Source organism: Centruroides vittatus, unplaced genomic scaffold (assembly GCF_030686945.1).
Source record: "Centruroides vittatus isolate TY-2023 unplaced genomic scaffold, ASM3068694v2 contig_884, whole genome shotgun sequence".
NCBI classification, from domain to species: Eukaryota; Metazoa; Arthropoda; class Arachnida; order Scorpiones; family Buthidae; genus Centruroides; species Centruroides vittatus.
The window spans coordinates 3,335,766-3,355,903 of record NW_027122576.1 but is presented as its reverse complement, the minus strand read 5'-3'; the positions used below and the strand labels follow the sequence as shown (position 1 = coordinate 3,355,903).

At 31.9% G+C, this 20,138-nt stretch overlaps 1 protein-coding gene across 1 annotated transcript; it reads right to left on the bottom strand.

Moving 5' to 3' along the window:
- Nucleotides 1-6,168: 6,168 nt before the first annotated feature.
- Nucleotides 6,169-12,864, bottom strand: msps (msps cytoskeleton-associated protein 5). Its single transcript, XM_067280536.1, has one exon. The coding sequence runs from the start codon at nucleotides 12,617-12,619 to the stop codon at nucleotides 6,449-6,451; it is 6,171 nt and encodes a 2,056-aa protein (XP_067136637.1). The 5' UTR covers nucleotides 12,620-12,864; the 3' UTR covers nucleotides 6,169-6,448.
- Nucleotides 12,865-20,138: the final 7,274 nt, after the last annotated feature.

Genomic DNA, 20,138 nt, shown 5'->3' with positions numbered 1-20,138 from the left:
ATCGTTACATTTTTAATAGATATCTGGGTAAATATATTAGTTCATCACTCTCAGAACCCGATACATGTTCCCATTACATTATCTGGATGACTACTTCCAGTTAATTCTTTTTCATCTTTCACTTAATGCAATTGGAAAGACTTTTGCAACTTCTCCACAGTGCTTGTTAAAATATATTCACCATCTACGATGCTATGCTGAACATTTCTCTCCTACACAATTCCTGGATTTTTGCCAATACAAATCATACAAATTCCATCAAGCATATTAAAAAACTCTTTGTCCCAAATATCCTTTGTAGCCTTTCACCCAAATATCTCACCTGTATCTTGACTGGCTTGCTTGATGTGCTTAATTCTGTTATGACAATGGACTCACTTGTCGGTTTTAATACGTCGGTGTGGAAGTGTTTTCTGATTTATTGTGACTATTTTGTTCATTTATTTTTATGTAATATTTGTATTACTGTCTGAAAACAAAATAGGAACCAAAACTAAAGACATTAGTTTATTCTACCAACTTTCCCCGAACTATCTTTAAAACATTTGAATTTCATCGGGTAGTGATGTTGATGACCAACAAGAAAACAGTACACTAAAATCTGGATAGTCGGAAACCACAAACATTTAAATTTGATATAAAAAGGGTAAAAAGGAGACAAATGGTCATGGAATCCCCTTGTCCTAATTTATTAAAATATAGAGAAACAGAATTTAGACCTTTATCTTTTAATTTAGATTGAATTAGTTAGCCTAATAAATAGGGTTGTAATAAATTGGAGGGCTTATCAGGGGCCGACTGGAATAAACAGAGATCAAAATATACTGTTAAGTACATTGGATACAATTACTAATACTACAAGCGGTTTGCAAAGACATGATGTTAATATTATAGAAAAGATTATATTGAAATCCTTGATTAAATTTTAAAAATATAAAATTAAAAAATTAGGGGCAATTTGAATAACATTGGAAAATTGGATAAGAATTGTAAAGAATATTAAATAGGAAAATTAAAAAACTAGAAAGTAAGTTAGGTTACCCTTTATTTTCAAATAAAACACAGTGAAAAAACAAATTATTACTTAATTATAGTGATGTAGAGATCCCACCTGATATAACAGATACTCTGATTTCAGGATTAGATTTTAATGGACCTACTCCATTAAATATAAGAAAAACGGTAGTAGATTTAGAAGTAGGATTAATAAATCATGAGCATCAAGTTAACAAGCAAATTAAACAATTGCTGTAGATATTCTAATCCACGAATAATAACACTAGGATTGGTATCAAAAAATCTTAAAGCGAGCCACTTCAAAATGAGATCTAAATTTGCTACAGTGGCATCTGTGCTTCCAGATAAACATTCATTAAGAGTATCAATAGCTTTTATGTGATAATATCATGAGAAGTCGGGGTCGACTTTATCGGTTTAAACCCACCCCCTTTTTCTGACATCGGGATGGTGAGTCCTGCTCACTGCATCACTGGATGGTATTTGTTTAGTTTAACAGAAAGATCGTTGAGATCTTCCAATTGTCTAGGATTCCTGACACCAGTTAGGAAAATTAAATTTGCATCCTAACTCGCAATATATTAAACTAATGTTGGGTAGGAGGGCTCTATCTGCAACCAAATCCGAGCGGCTGATTCGGGCATTAGTACAGAGAATACTTCATAGTTCGAGTGGAGAGAGACTTAGGTAAGTGGATACAGGGTCTGATGCAAGACTTAAGTGGGTTAACCAAAAACAATTTAATAAGCTAAATAAAACAATGATTACACTAGAATTATAGTACTACATTTATGGACAGGCACACTAGACATTTTGTCAGGTCATACAACCTATGAACTAATTAGTTACTAATGTCTAAATTGACCGAGAGAGAGTTTACATAAATCTCCAAGTATAATACCTCGGGGGAGATAATACCCAATGTCTTCGGATCTGGTCAAGGTATATTGGTAGGGAGACTTCTCTGGAAGTAGAGTTCAACGAGATAAGGGCTGGCAAACAGCTTCAGTCCAGCTTCGAGGGTGGAGTCCACCTGGAATCTCGGGTACAAACCCATTATATCCCCATCAGGTGTGAAAATTTGATGAGGTGATTCTCTGTTACAGCCGAGCCCCAGTGAGTCATAAGATTTTTGTTATGGGATTTTGACGACCCGGGTGGAGGTTTGTTTCCTCGTTGTTATTTGATTCTCGTGTAATTGTTTAAGAACTGCAATTCACACACACCCACAATTAGTCGTTATCATTTGTTACATAAACATTCCCACAGGAAAGGAAAGGAGGTCTCCATACTTTCACATTATTATTATGTTAGTAAAAAATAAAATAATAAACTTTACAGTTCCATTTATATGTAAACCAGTGCTTTCCAACATAACTTGTAACATACAAATTTACTGATGTAAGTAAAAATAATAATAAACTAAAATAAAAAAACCGGATGAAGAATATAACAAAATATCAACAACAGTTAGTATAATCAATGCTTTCACAATTAAAATAAAAATTATTTTAAGAGAACAAATCTACATATTGATAAAACTATTTTTACTTTTCCAGCTATTATATATACCAGAGGAAAAGTATGGTAATCAGTCAAAAAATGACCCCCCCAAGATTTTTACATCTTTGGATTTAGGACACCTTGAAATGTTGAGAAATGCAAAAAAAAAAAAAAAAAAATCAGGGTAATTTGTGTGTGCATGGTTGTTAGTGTGTGTAGAGGGGTACAACTTTATTCACCCTCTTTGAAGCTTATTAACTCCTGTGCTTTTTGTTGAAAATTTCTGAATTTTATAGGGAGGTTTGTTTATTAGGGGAATTGATGCTATTAAATTTTGGTTGAGGGGATAATAGAGTTTGTATCTCCACTAGGGTTGGACTTAAGGATGATTTTACTTCTTAATAGCATTTACAATTTTTTTTATAAAACTCATCCCTACCCTCAAAATTAGGGCTTTTGCCATTTTATAATAGTTAAAAATATAAAAAGTTTTTAAATAAAATATAACAGATGATGCCATCAAAATTTGAAAAATGTTGCTGGTTTTTTGTGGTAGGGTATCATATAGAATTTTGAATGTTCAAGTATCACTATATAAAAAAAAAATTGGAAAGCACTCGTATAGATGCTATTTTATTAATCTATTAACTAATTTTAACGCAATCATATTAACTAATACATGATGAAAACTAACTGTCAAGGAAACAATTGTTCATTATTTATATATTAAATCATATCTATTATGAATCTGTGATCAAGGATTTAGAATTACTGATTATTTAATTTAAAATCTGGCTAAAGATGATGTAAATATTAGAAAAACAACCAATAGGAACTTAATATTCATTACCATAAAAGAGATGGTACATTGATGATTTGTTTTTGTAAGAATGTCTTGTAAGCCACTCAGTTATCAGTGAAACACCTGCTGTTCTCTATGCAATACATAGAAATTGGTCTGTTTTATAGTAATTACTAGAACTTGTCTTAAACTTTTTGCTGATTCTGTATGTATTTAGAATGAAGCATTTGATACCTTAAAAAAATATCTTTTGATATTTGTTTCTAATTGGACATCATTGTCCACGACGACTTGTTGCAATGTTTTTTTTTTCTTCTCATTTTAATTTCAGTTCTGTATTTTCTCTAACAAATCATTATATTCATTTTTCAAAATTTTCAACTCACTTTTATCAATTGCTGAAACATCCTCACATTGACTCAAAATTTCATTTTCAATTCCTAAACTGAACAACTCAGGAGCTATTTCACAATTTTCTTCTAATTCTAAGTGATTCATTATTCTCATTTTTGGGTATTAAATGCAAAGATGGAATGGCTAAAATAATATTGCCGTCATAAAACAAGACATATCAAAATCACTGTGTATAAATACAGTAAATATTTTCATGGAAGGATACTCACCATTTTCTTTTAACTTCAAAATCAAAGAGGCACCTGTGGAGATTCATCACTTTTGCTGCAATTTCTATAAAGTCCTTGGGTTTGAGGCGTTTACTGCAAATTTCGGTAGTGTCGATAATTTTACCTTGTCTATGGCATCTTTATTTTTATTCTGTTAAACTCAATCCCGAGTTTTTAGGAAGTGTAAAAAATGATATATTTTTCTCTCTATATAGGGGAGACCAGGGCAACTTCGGCATGTTAAGAATAAGTTAAATTTTGCAATATAAATACTGCTGTAAACTGAAATAAAAGCGTTGTTTATTGTCCAGCAGAATGTAACCTTACCGTAGAACTGGTTAAAATCAGTTTGAAAATAAAAATAATTATAATAATAATAACTTTATAAAGAGATAGCGATTGCCGAAGTTGCCCCCATACCAGGAACAAGTTCGGCAACGGTAATAGAGCAAGATAGGCAGGCATATAAATTTGTGTTATTAACAATGTATACGTCGGAATTCACTACTAAAACAAAGAAATACTCTTCCAAAGACCTATTTAATATTATAACAACAAAATACAAGATCAAAGGCATATTTAAGTAAAGAAAATGTATACAAAAATTAATTATGAAAGAAAATCAAACAGATAATAAATGAAAATATTCTAATGCAAGTTAAAAGCAATATAAAGTAAAATGAATTAGTGAACTGAAATAAACAGTAGAAATGAAATATGCTTAACAGCAAATTGTTTAAGATCGGCAATGCTGCCAAAGATGCCCCAATAGTGACGATTTAGAAACATTAAGTGGAACCCTGAGAATAGGGTACTAAGTCATGATCTAGTTACGTAAATAAGTTAATGTTTTATCCTTCTAACAGGAAAAATAACTTTCGTTATTATAGAATTATAACAAAGCATGCCAATTCTATATAAATGAAAGCAAAATATTATATGAAATTGAATGAGACAGACAACCTATTTGATATTTCAACTACGCTTGTCGGAGAACAACACAGACACCACACTCAACAAGCCGTCATTAAAACTCAACTGTATAGCCTCTAAAGAGAGTCTCTTTTTATTTTGTTTCAAAGAAAATTTGATTGACAAACTTGCCCCGGTCTCCCCTATGTATCATCTGATTAAAAATTATTTGGGTTATTTTCATCCTAAAAGCAAAATTTAGCCAGATCACAATATTATTTTCAATAGCTTTTAAACTGAAACTCTCATGGTATCACATGCTTTCTCACACCCATTTCCCATTAAAATGAGATGATAATCTGTTTAGGTCAAACCCATGACAGGTCCAAAAACAGGCTCTTTTAGTGTCCACAGGGTAGAGTAATAAAAAAAAAACAAATATAAATATATTCAAAATCTATGCACATTTTACATTAATTTGAAGTAACAAACTTTCTCTAAATTTTATTAGTGATTATATTAGGTAAATTATTCAAAAATTACAACTTTCCAATCTGTATTAAGTTAACTATAGTGCAATTGATACTTGTCCTTATATTATGAAGGAAGAATTTGCTTGTGTATTTAGTTTTTCCAAATTTACACACACATTTTTCCCTCATTATATCACAAAATTATACAGGAAAACATGCATTGGGAGCAACCAAATGACTGTTTTATATGATATATTATTTAAATTTACACATCCTTTCATTGTTTATTAGTTTCTTAATCAATTTAGTTATTTTTTTTACTCAACAGATTGAATAGAAATAATTTTGACTTAATTAAAAAACTTAAATGTAAACTGTATATTGTATCACCAACGTTCTTACTATATATGTGAAGAAATTGTATAACATTTTATTTTTTACAGATTAAAAATATCATCTGTATAACTTGATATTGAAAAGAGATGTATTTAAAGAATTTTTTCAATAAAGATTTTAAAATAGAATATTAAATGATTATCAAAGAATTTTATTATTGTAGCATTAACAAGATTTCTAATAAACGAAGTAATTAAATATTATTTTCGTTAGATTTTTCCATTAAAGTAGTAGATGCAAAGAGGATAATACATTCTATTTTTAAAATTGAATATATTAAATAGCTTTGGCTAAATAATTAAGTCGATGAATTCATTTATGTATTTTCAAATTCAATACGAAATACTTTAGTCATCTAAAACAAAAATCCAGTGCTTTTGACAATGATCGGATGCATCTTGGCAATAAAAAACATTAGTTATGCAAGTTATGACAATGTAGATTATTATTATTATAGGACTGAAAATACTTTAATCACATTATTGTACAAAACAAATACCTGTTGCAAATGTACTTTCAAATGTTATAATCACAGCACAAAGACATTGTGATAAGCTTAAAATCAGCTACACATTTAAATCATCTTACAGCCTATAAAATTAAAATAAAAAGATGTTACACAAAATTACTAGTTATTTATGCAAAATTACGCATTAGTGCACGGCACGGAAGATTACATTTCTTTGGGAAGACCATCACAGAATTAACACCTCCGACTACATTTAGTTTACGCACATTTCCTTATAGTACTGCTGTTTGAAGTTCTCTAACATGGCTTTTAATTCTTCGACGCCATTTTGGATGTACTTCATTTCCTCTTCGGACATGATGCCCGATTCGGTCTGTTGAAAAGGCGTTTCTGTAATTCTCTGCAGTAAAGTGGGATCGTCGTACTTTGAACTATCTTGACCCAAGTGTGCGGCAACAGATTTCAGCCATTCGATCCAGTCCATTGGTGTGGTGTCTTCCGAATCGGGTGGTATGGGTGGAAAATTCTGAGACCAGTTATTTGTATTAGAATTATTTCGAGTTTTATTGTTTCCTGCAGTTTGATTTTCTTTACTAGTTGGTGTAGATGTCATTACAGTTTTTGCATTCTGTAAATCAGAAAAGGCAAATGGAGATGGCGAAGTAGTAGCAGCAGCCTCTGTTTTGTGTGATCCTCTTTCTTGATCTATTGTCTCTAATCCTTTACGGATATAATCTTGAAAAAATTCAGATGATCTCTGAAGGAATGGCTCTATATCTGCCTGAGGATGTTTCTGTCGAAATTCATATAATTCTATTAAACCTTCCTTAGTATGTTCTTTGGAACCTATTTTTTTGAAAATTTCTGCTAAGGATTCATGAGTAGATTTTGACAGTCGCATTGGAGAATTTTTACTCTTTTTTGAACCTCCTGTTCCAGTTTCTGGTTGGTTATCAAAGTGTGAAGTGGAACTTGTCTTTGTTCCCGAGCCAGTCTTCAAATCCCCATCTTTTCTCATGTAAATTAACTTCTGTAAATAAATAACTAAATCAGAATCTTGACGATTAGGGATTAACATCAGATGTTTTGTAATGTCTTCTCCTTTATATTTAACTAATGTGTACAAAACTGTTTTCACAGTTCTGATTGGAGTATCTGATGGTCTGTCCCTCCAATATGACGATGGGTAGGTTTTCAAAAATACGTGGAGATCTAGCAATATACGATCAACATTCAATTCATCGATATAATTACCCATCATTCTTAACATTTTCCATAAGCATTTCATTACCAACTCTGTAAATCTTTCTGAAGCATTCAAACTACCAACACAATCATGTAACAGTTTGATTAAAGCACTCATTACGTGAGTTGGATTAGAACGTTGGAGAATATGTACAGTAAGTACATTGATAGCTCTCACAACCTGTGGACCTTCTTGTAATTCATTTAAGCGTGTATCCAACATAACAGTAATTAAGTGTGGAATGAGATCACGTAGAACATCCCGACTGGCACGTTTTGCTAGTGTCTTATGATCGAAAAGTGACAGTAGTGTCATTGACACACATCGATATAGACGAATCACATCTGCCTTGCATATGTTTTCGTCAGCCATGTGTTTATTATGAGCTAAACGATATTGAAGAGCCCCCATTAGTAACAGTTGATCTACTCTCGAGCCTAGTACTGCTTCAGCCTTGTCTTCTTGTCTTAATACTTCTTCAACTTGGGCAAAAGCTTCAACTACTACTGGAATCTCCTGGGCAGCTAGCTGAGCCATCACTAAGTTCAATGCCACGGTGGCTTCGGCTGAGCTGTTCAGAAGTTTCACAGCTGATGCGGGTGGTCTTAATCTTGTTTGAGGTAGTTGAATATCTGGCAGATTTAATATTTCTTCTGCATTTATTTCAACAGGTTCTGGCAGTTTGCTTTCTACTTGTTTTGGTTTAAACATTTGTTCGATATCATCTACTTCTAAACTAAATGGTCCTGTTGAACGTGGGCGTGGAATTCTTCCTTTGCCAGTTGTTCTCAAAATAGCTTCATTTTGAGATTCTGCATTAACAGCTGGCTGTTGAGTTGGTGGACTAATTTTGTTTGTCTGTGGTGAAGTAGAATTACCATCTCTCTGATTTTCTCTGGTATTGGAAGTGCCACGTAATCTAGAACGCTTGATTCGTTCTTCTAATAAACTCATATCTTTATCTGATAATTGTCCCACATATTTATATACTTTTTCTCCCTCCAAGAAGTAAGCTTGAACAACACAATTTAGCGATGCATTTCGAACACCATTATCTCTATCGGCAATATGTTTGGCTATCTCCTTTAGAGCAGCGGCAGGAGATGGTTGGCACACAGCCATTCCATAGCTTTCAATCATGAAACCCAGTTCCTCCAAACATTCAGTTCTCTGTCTTGAATTCTTTGTTGACAAACCTTGCATGATGTAGGAAAATATTTTACTCGAAGGATAAATTTGGCACATTAATTTTAAAATTTCTCTAACACCTTTCCGTACAGTATCTTTTGGATCACCCATTTTTAAAATGAGGTACGGCACAAACGACACAGCTTCGAGCTCCAGAATACGATACCCTAAGTTAACGAGCAAATTAAACAATTGCTGTAGATATTCTAATCCACGAATAATAACACTGGGATTGGTATCAAAAAATCTTAAAGCGAGCCACTTCAAAATGAGATCTAAATTTGCTACAGTGGCATCTGTGCTTCCAGATAAACATTCATTAAGAGTATCAATAGCTTTTATGTGATATTTGAAATCATTATGAAAACAATTAACCAAAAGAGTCCTACCCCAATTAGCTGCTGTCATTTGATCTTTTAGCTGTTGATAGAATTCTTCTCTCGGAGTAGTAAAATTCCACTTCAGCACTTTTAATGCTCTTTCATCATTCATACGTTGGTCTTTTAAATTATTTGCAACAAGTGCAGGTGAAGTATCTTCTTCTTGGTCTTTTTTGTTACTTTTCACATTGGCTGTATTAGCTGCTTTTAATGCTAATTTGGACTTTGAGGTACTTCTGTTAAGTCGACCTTTTCCTGTGACTACGACATTTTCTTCTGCCAAATTTTCTGTGGAATTAATTGGAGAAACTGACTGATTGCAGGGTGGTGATGTATTTGAAATTTTTGGCACTCCTATCTTAGGCTTGGAAACTGGCTTAGCTGGCAAAGCAGTACGAACTTTTTCTAACTGTGTCATCACAGTATTTTTCGATGCCGGCTTTAATTTTCCAGCAGCCCGAGACATAGCTTCAAAACCAACATGAATCATAAAGGGTAAGAGACTTTCTTGAGCTTTTTTTCTCACTTCCCCATTACGATCTTCCAAACTGGAAAGAATATAAGGTATGCAAAGAGTTAATTCTGTATTTGGCAAAGATTTGGCTTCAGGAAGCTTTTCTGATAACCACCCAAGTAATTCAATTCTTAAGTATGGATTTTCATTGCGAAGAGCATCACTTACTGTCTCTCCTTCAAAAAGCATAGCTAAATTACAATGTTCCATCCAAGTATTCAAACAAGAAATAGCAGCATTTCTAACTGTCGTTTTGTTATCGCCAAGAGCTGCAAGCATTCCTGGTGCAAAATTACGCAACTGTTTCACACAGTGAGGACCCATTGCAGTTCCTAACATTTGACAAATATTCAAAGACTGAATCGAAAGATTCTTGTTAGAATCTGTTAAACGAGCTTTCAGCACATGAGGCAAATCTCCCAAATTAGGAGTAATGAATTTAGCCTCGTTCACAATGGTAGATAATTTTTGTAAAGCTTCGCCTCGTACTTTCCAGTTTTTATCTGACAATTCAGTTAATAAACTGGATGTAATCTGATCACTTATATCAGTCCTTGGAATGATATCAGTCAAATTGACTTGTGAAGGAATCACTGCTTGTTCCTCTCTCTCGTTCTCTTCCTTGTTGAGATTTTTATAATTTAAACCTCTTGTTGGTGGGGGTGGTTTTGCATCTTGAAGTTTAGTTAATTCATTATCAATTAATTGCAATAATGCCGGTTTTTCATCTTCAAAAAATGTTCTTAATGATTTTCCTACATATAGATACATTGAACCAAGAAGTACAAGTGCAGAATTTCTCACCGTTTGATTTGTAGAAGCAAAAGCCTTCTTTAAATAATCTATTACGGTCTTAACATTTACTTTTAAGCCGAATTCTTTGATAGCATTTGCTAACCACAATATAGCTTCAGAATGATTTTTTGGATTTCTTTGAGAAAAAGCATGCTGCAAAACTTCCTGACTAATGTATTCTAAGTTAGTAGCTTCTGCAAAAGTTGTAATTGCTAATGCAGCAGTTGAACCATTTTTTGGGTCTCCAATTTTATCCACTATATCAGATAAACAAGACTCTACTGTAACTTTAGATACAGATGCATTTTCATTTATGTATATTAATAAATCAAATCTTAATTTCAAGACCTGAAAATTATTTTCTTTAAATCCAGGTTTCTTAGCTAAAATTTTTATAAAGACTTGTGCTGGAATATTTTCTTTATTCATATTCTGGACTATCTCCAGAAATTTTTCTGTTGCACTTAATCTCTCTTTCCAGTTAGTATTTCCTAATCCATTTATTACTTCATCTCCAAGTAATTCACTAGCCTGCATCATTACTTCATCCTCATTGAGTTCTTTTTCCATAAAAACTTCTTTCTGACCATCACAGGGCGGTGGAGCGGTAATATTTTTCCTAGCCATGACGGCTTTTTTTGAACTTTTAGTAAATGTTGCACTCTTAATTCTTGAAATGGATTCATTTCGTTTTGATGTCGGTATAGTAGTACTATCGTCTTTTCCACTGTCAGAGGGTATAGTTATACGCGGTCCTTTCTGCACTTTTGGTGGTCCCGACGGTTTACTTTCTTTAATGGGAACTTGAGGAGCAACAATTACTGCTTTCTCACAGCTTTCTTTCACTTTAGCCATTTTGATTGAATCTACTTCCTGAAGAAAAGGTGCCATTGCTTTTTCTCCGACAACCTTCAAAGCCGTTCCCAAAGCATCGGCTGAAGCTTCTCTTACAGACGGATCGGTATCATTCAAAGTTTTGATAAGTGACACACAAAAAGGTTTTAACAGCTTCTTAGAAAGAATCATTGGTGTACACTTACAATAACATCTTGCAAGAAAGGCTGCAGTTTCAGCCCTTATTTGTGGATTCTTATTATCTAACGCATTGACAGTATCGTCTAGAATAAATTCAAGACTTACTGTTTCGTAAATTGCATCAATTGCTTCACGAAGGGCTTGGACCACATTTTGTTTCTTTTCTTTAAATTTCTCCAAGATGACCGGAATACACTGACCAGCATAAGGTTGAAATTTTTTACGAAGTCCAATTGCTAATCCAGCTAAACATTTTCCCGCTAAAGCCACAACTAAAACATTGGTGTCTTTGCTTATAAATCTTTTAAGTACTTTCACTAAGTCACTGTAATCACCAGCTTCCAATTTCGGCTTCGACGTTAACTGAAATAGTTGTTCGACAGCCTCCTTTCGTTCCTGCCACTTTTTTGCTTCACACCTTTCGTAAAAATCTTTCGGCAGTTTTGACAATATGTCGACGGCTTCGATCAAATCGAACGGATCGATCTCTTGCTGAACTGGCACGCACTCGTCGTCAAGCGCAGACTTTTCTTCGGACCGAGCAGCTTTCAATTGTATTTCTTGTTGAGAACGAAGAAAGCGAGTGGGAGTTGGTTTATCCCGGACGACTTTCTCAAATTCCGCTTCCAATTCGGTTATCTGAACCGGCTTTAACGACTGCAGCTGAGGTCTAATGGCATCTTTAATCCATCGATAGATTTCTACCATAAGTAACTTGGCTTCCTCCCTCACTGTCTTATCTCTGTCTTCGAAAAGTTTCGGTAGAACTTTAATTAACGGCTTTATATTAACGACATGCAAACCAAAGCATTTGAGACTTTCTCTGAAAGCAAAAGTGCAACTGGAAACTATTTTTGGATTTTTATTTTCGAGTCCCTTTAATAGTTCTTCTTGCACTACGTCTTGTTTTTCTATTTCTATATACATCATTAGAACATCAAGTGCCAGTTCCTTAGTCTTTGCCTTCGGAGATCCCATGCATTTAGTCACGATGCCGTTCATGACCTCGCCGCAGGTTCTACCGGCACAGGCCGCATTTTCCACATAAGCCAACACGGCGCACAGTCCCTTTTCCTGAGCCACCACATTATTATCGACGACAAACTTCTTGACTAAACCTAAATATTTTAGGAATTCCGGACTTTTTTCATCGCGCTGATTATTAAATAACTTGGTTGCCTCTTCGTAGCCATTAACTCTGACCTTCCACACCTTATGTTGACATCTGTCTTCGATCGACAATTTGGTGATGTCCTCCTCATCCATTCTAAAATTATAAAAATCACCGTTACAAGTAAACAACACACGACTTGGATGGTTGACGACGTCCTTTTACGGCCGGCACTCCTAACGATTTAAATACATCGATTCGTAGCCAATCATTCGGTCACTTAGTCAAAAAGAATCCAACTTCGATTCACAAAAATTCAAAACTCGCCATTAACGTCTCACCGATTCGTTTCTCTTCCAACTCGTATATCAGCGCCCCCTCGACGTCGATCTTATCCAATAACGTATAAGCTTTTTGACGTGTCGTTAAATCATGTCACTGCGACATTAGCTGCACCTATTTTTCCAAACGACATTTTTAAATACGAAATTATAAAAAAATAATATTAATTAATTTTTATTCGTATTTATTTTAATTTATTATTAAAAATAATTATAATTTTTATGTAATTTAAAATAATTCGAATACATAAAGGCAAATTTATATATAATGTTTCTGTTATAGTTACGGCTGTTACGCCGTTTGTTTCGATTATTTAGCGCATTAAACTCCGGACTGACTAATGATTCACTTCGATGACTCAGATTTATAATTTATCCAATAAGACGGCGAGGTGATTCGCGTGGAGGGAGAAAACGACAACAGTTCGACCGTTACGTCACAATCTACCGATACCAGAAATTTATATTTATTATTGTTTGCGTCGCCATTAAAATTAGAAGAGTGCAGACGTAGTAATTATAATAAATTTGCATTGAATGCATTTTTCGTTTAGGCGGATTGAGAAAAACTGTTTTGGATAAACCCGACCTTGACATCGCTTCACCCATTCGTTATTTAAAAATAAATAAATTTTAAAAAATCAAAATAGCATTTTATTTTAGGAAAAGAGAAATATTAAAAGTTTTGTACGATTACAATTCTAATGTTTCTTCTATATTAGCGCTATTTAGCACAATAAAGTTAAATACGGTGAATGGTCGGAGCGATCAATACGTACCGCTTGATGCTCTAAGGATCCGAGTTCGAGTTCAGATTCTCTGGGATTTTGGCGTTTTGACCGATTCGAATATATCAGGATCTTTCTAGCTGCCAATTCCATTCGTGCCTAACGTAATGGGTAACAGTCTAATAGAAGCGAAAGACTAGGATTTGAGTTCTGGTTTGGTTCAAATTTTCATGGATGAATTGATCAGATATGTTGAACTTACCATATTCTTTTACCACCAAACCAAGTCTGGCCGAATTCACGATGGGACGATGAGTATGAAAAATCTCTCTTATTGCCCCAGACAAAAAAAGTTCAAATTTTATTTTATTTTCTGCTTATAATTCAAATATAAGCTTCTCATCTACGCAAGTAGAACAGTCCACCATTTATGAATCTTTTCCGTTAAAGCAATTTGCGCATAACGTAAAGTCGAAGTAGTAAAGTCCATTTTTACGATCCAATTGCGTCATGAAACAACGTTACAAAGAGAATATTTCTACTTTTCATATGCTGTTATGAATTAATTGATATCAATCAATAAATTAACACAGGATACCAGTGTATTATAGGTAATACAGCTGGTTTTAAATATGACATCACGGACGGCCTGATCCGCAATAGGATCGGACCACCATGCGTGATGTAGGTGAAGGTTGTCATAAACTGAAATTGTTTTTCCTAGTAAATACAGATATACTAGTCACTAGTATACACTTTCCCTATAAACCCTAGGCCCTACGAGAGGGAGGTGTAGCCGGGGCCCATGAGCTTTAGGGTGGAAGAAAAATTACGAATAAATGAAATAACTTTGGCCAAGGATTAATATTTATACTAGATTATTTTTGTACTTCAATATAATTATGTTATTTGTATAAACAGGGTCTCCGAAAGAGGAGGCCCAAAGTAGTCTTTGAACCAATAGTTCTCCATTCCTTCAGAGAGCTGATAAACCCTCACTTATGACAATGAGGGTTGTGAAGCCACAAATAGTAAAATGGGATTGTAAGATGTAGAAGACAATATTTCAACAAAGCTTCAAAATGGCTTAGATATTAGCAGATATAATTCTAAATCTTTATTTTAGCCAAAGTCCGAGCGGCATAAATGAGAAATTAATTCAAGAAAAATAGCCTAGATCTTAAATATAAATATAAATTACTTCGCAACGTATTTTCGATATATTTTAATAATTTAACGCGCATTAAGAAAATCTAGATCTAATTAAACAATTTACACCTAAAAATAATGTATACCGATTTCTTTAATCATAATAAAAATTCATTAATTACAATCGATGCTTTTAAATAAAGTTTAAAACCTTAAAAATAAATAAATTTGAAAATCCCATATAGTGGCGAAATTCAAAATGGCGGATTACTCAATTTCCACGCGTTTACTGTGCCCCATTCAAATAACGTATTTTTAATATAAGTCTGAAAATTACTTAACATTAAACACACTTTCTTTTTAAATATCGAACAAATGTGTTTCCTTTTTAATAATCGACAGTAAGGAACAGGAACATCGAAGCCATTTGCTACTGCTACTGTCGTAAATAAATAAATTCCAGAAGTTATTTTACGATTCCGTTTTACTGCGTACATAACTTATTATTTATAGACAAGAGCATTCACTGCATTTATCGATTCTTTAAATTGATTTTTAAAGCTATTTTTACTCGAAATTTCATCTGTCTCCGCGATAAGTCTCACGTCTTAACGGTTTCGTATGTATATAATTTATTCTAAGGGTACCCAGGAATTTTTCGGGGGGTGGTCCGTTCGGATATGTCGGGCCCCGTCCCTCACCACCCGGTCGCCCCATTGTGGGCCTAGCCGAACCCATAATGGGCCTACTAAAAGAGGCCCTCTTAGTGCCCACAGGGCGGAAAGAGTTAAAAAAAAAGGGTACTGGAATACTGGAGACTATTCTTACGTATAATTATAATAAATAAATGATCTATACACACGTAGGGAGAGAGAAAGAGGGCAATTAAATAAGAAATGTCTTTAAAATTTTAAAAAGGGACATAAATAAAAAGAATTAAATAGAAAAAACAACAAACATTAATTTTCTTTTAAAGTCAAGGAAGATGGATTTGTCTGCAAAATATAAATAAAAACAATGTTTCAACTTTCTACTTGTGTTTATTTCATATTTTAAAACTTTCCTTTAAAAAAATCTTTATTTTTCTTAGCAAGAATGACGTTAACTTTCAAAATAAAAAACACATAAATATTTATATGATACAAAACATTAGATATTTTAAACTATTTTGTAATTTAGTTTATGCAATTAAATTAATTATCTGGATATTAGATTAGATTTTGAATGTATATATAAATGTTTAAAAATAAAGAATGACTGATATATATATATATATACTGTATTTAACTCCTAGAAAGCCGTCGTAAACCGATTTATACTATTTTCTATAAAGACAATGTAATAAATCTCGATTACGTTCCCGAAAATACAACTCTATTTATTTAACATCATACAGGAAAACAAGTCACACACACAAAGTACTTAAAATTGGAATTTAAATAAGATTTGGAGATTGAAAAGCCAAGGTCGTAAAGCGAGGGACTGCTATTTATTTTTGTTTTACTTGTAGAAACACGTAAAATATAAATATATTTGATTAAAACATACGTAAATAACTAATTTGCATTGCTGTAGATATTTTTAGTTACTTAATAAATTCATTTTATTAAATCTCTTATTGAATTTTTCTGTTTAAACATTACCTTTTAATTGATTTTATTTTATTTTTTCTAAAAATTTACTTAATTTTATCTTAATAAATTGAATTAGAAAGATTTTTTTACATCATCATTCGAAATTTTGATATATTAATTAAATAATTTTAAAATATCTACATCATTTATTATAATAATTACGTGTATATTCGTCATAATTTCTAATTACGGAGATCAATATCTTAACCTTTACTTCTTAAAACCAAAATAAATAAACGTTGCTATTTCTGGATATTTCATTTAAAGTAAAATTTTCTTATTATTTTAAATTAATGAGTCGGGAGTTACTCAAAACAAAATAACAAATTTATAATCTAAAATATATATAATTTAATTCTAAAGGGAATTATATATAATTTAATCACTATTTATTTATTTAAAACAAAAACGATATTCTAGTAGATTCCGTGTTAGAGTGAGGAAGTGTGAATTGTTGATGCTCTTGTGTTTCAGCCGCCATTTTGGGCGCGCCTGTTCTAATTTCTTTGTGATATTTTGTAAATATTTTAAATGTTTTCACAATTAATACAATATGAAATATTTTTATATTGTAATTTGAATAAACAAAACGGAATAAAATCAAATTGCAATTGCGATATTCAAAGATAATTTATCTACAGAAACTGGTTTTCGAATTTTTTCCTCTAATATTTGGGTCGATCAGCTTTCATTTTTATTAAATACACTTATCAATAAATATGAAATCACTGGTACACATAATTCTAAAAATGATTATAAAGTTAATTGTCTTTAAAGAAGTTACTCAGTTTAATAAACTACGAAACAATAATGTGCTTTTCAGTTTCCATCTTTAAATCTCAATTTAACGTTAATTTTCACTCTAATTTTAGAGAAAATTATTATGTTTATTCATAAAAGTTCAGAAAATATACTATTCATTAGATTATTATAGATAAAACTCCAATATTTTCTGTCTTTTTCCTATTATATACGATGAATATGCACAAATAAACTGCATCCACCCTGCTTGGGGAAGTTATTATGGTGAAAAATCTCTAAGGATACAATAATAAAAATAAATTAAATAAACATTTCCACTCTTAATTTTATTATCTGCCAGAATTAGAGTTTAGATTTTTGTTAAATTATCTTTTAATTTTGCATTTTCTTTTTTTACATTCTTGCCAAGTATTTCATCACGTAACACAACTGACATTATTTCTCAGTATAATTAATTAGCAGGCCATACAACAAAGTTGAAATTGTATTTCGGTGGCCTAAAAAGTTTGGCCAAATTTGGATTAATTACGTTTTAAAATCATTTATTATTTTACAAATTCTGCCAGAATCTGATTATACAGATCTTTACTTCTCTAATTGAAATAAATAGTACAATTATTATCTTTAATGCTTATTTAATTGAAAATTAATAGAATAAAAAGATGTTAACGAGTGAAATTACGCATTTATTTTTTTATTTATAGCGTTTTAAAGTTAGAAACAATCGATTTAGGAGCGTAGAAATCAATGTTTCTTCTATCGATTCAACAGAATAATTAAGTTTCCATACTTTTAAGTAGCTAATTACAATCAAAATAAGCAATTTTAACATTTCTAACATTTTCTGGTTACTTTTTTATACGAAACGTTTATCAATAAGATTGAAAATAATAATAAAAACGTGTTACTTACATCATACCAACTTCATATAGGAATCTTATTACTGATAACATAACTATTGTACATACAATACTATCTACTGAGCTTCCTTCGACATTTTATAAGATGTTCACGAAAATTTAAATGCTGTTTTCCTGTCTTTTCACCACCGTCTTATATATATAAAAATCCCGGTTAATGTTACCTATGGTTCCAAGATGGCGACTCGTCTATGATTCCAGCAAATAGAAGAAGGGAAACAGTGGGGAGGCACGTTCTAACCTATTCTAATAAATTACCACAATTATTACCAACAAAATTATTAGAATAGGTTAGGTTAGGTTAGAACGTGCGTCTCCACTGTTTCCTTGCGGGAATCAGACGAGCCGCCATCTTGGAACCATAGGTAACATTAACCAAAATCACTAAGTAAAAGCGAATTAAATTTAATTATTAATTCGTAATTAAATACTTTACACGTTTATACAAATAACTTGATATATTTTTAAATAAAACCATAACCATTTAAAGTATTTATATTATTTTTATTTTAATTAACTGGGTAACATTAGTTCTTACAGCATAATTTTTTTTTCAGATATTTTGATAATCTTTAATAATTTACCATTATAATTATTAACGATCCTTCTTTACATAAACTTATTACATATGTTCAAATATTTTTTTATTTGTCTATTAATTAAATCAATAAAAAGTGTAAAGAATATCAATTAAATAAATAATTTCAAATTTTCTTTGACTAGTAATGTTTAAATGTTGTCTAAGTCTATACAACATATTTAAATATATACAGAGATAACCCATAAGTAAACAGATAAAAGATTGTGTCTGAAAATAAGGTTATTTCACAGTATCTAGGAGATTCAAGTGCCACTTATGCATAAAACCACAAAGTCTTAACCCAATCAGGCATGGAATCAATGAGTTCTGCTATTTTGGTCTGAAGGATGTTGGTCCACTTGGCACATAAACAGTGTAAAAGTTTGATAGGATTGACGGTTGACTGATGGTTTGTGGAAGCTTGTGGATGCCTTACGTTGCCAGCCAATTCCTAGTGTTTTTGAAGCATGACAAGGAGCTCAGCTCTATTGTCCATGAACAGACTGGATGTTTTGTCCATCAGCCCACTGGAGAATATTGGAAGAAGAACCTTCTCCAAATGGCAATGTATTTTTCAGAGTTAATATTGTCTCATGCATTTGCTGACATTCAGGGTGTCTACTTATGGGTTGTCTTTGTAAAATGATCAAGTTTTTGCAATGATATGTTTAATGTAATGTTTTGCTGAATTTACTGGATGTTCAAAATCTTATCATGTAGTAATTAAAAATGCCAACACATGCAGATTTATTACTATTAAAATAAATATAAAGTATTTAATGAATTGCTAAATGAAATTGAAGGTGTAAATCATGAAGGAACACAAACATCTTTCCCTTAAAATATAAACAAGTTCCAATATTAGATAAAGAACAAATATTTTCTTAATTTAAGAATGTTTTTGCTGTAGTAACATTTGAACTAAAATGCAGTGCTTATTTATGTATAATATTGATAGCTAAATAGTGTATTTCCTCTATTCTAAGATATTTGTTTTTATCCTTTTCCATTTGTCCAAACAAACATACATCTTACGATTGACAGTATCTTACATTTGAAGTCAAGAATAACAATCAGCATACATTGTGAGTGCACTAATGATAACAATAGAGTATTTGACTAAAATGTTTAATTACATCAGTTTAAATGAATATTTTAATGATGTGCATTTAATTTAAACTTAATTTTAACATTTAAAATGCCATCATAATGTGGCATCAATTACTGATTTAGATAATTGACTAATACCTATTTCGTGACATTTGTGTGTTGTCACTTAACAAAACTTAATATAATTGATTAGTTATAAGTTTTCCTGTTAATAATAATAAAAAAAAACCTTAAAATTCAATTTCAAAGTTATAGTTAATCTTAGACGTGAATAAATATGGTATTACAGAGATACAAAGTTAAAATTTAAAAACAGACAATTAAATTTGTTTTTATATGCTTTTTCAAACTAAAATGTAGAAAACTGTTTCAAATATTGTAAGTGTAAGTATAAAATTGTTTATGTAAGGTCTGTGAATTGGATTTATACTGAAATACACATCAAACACA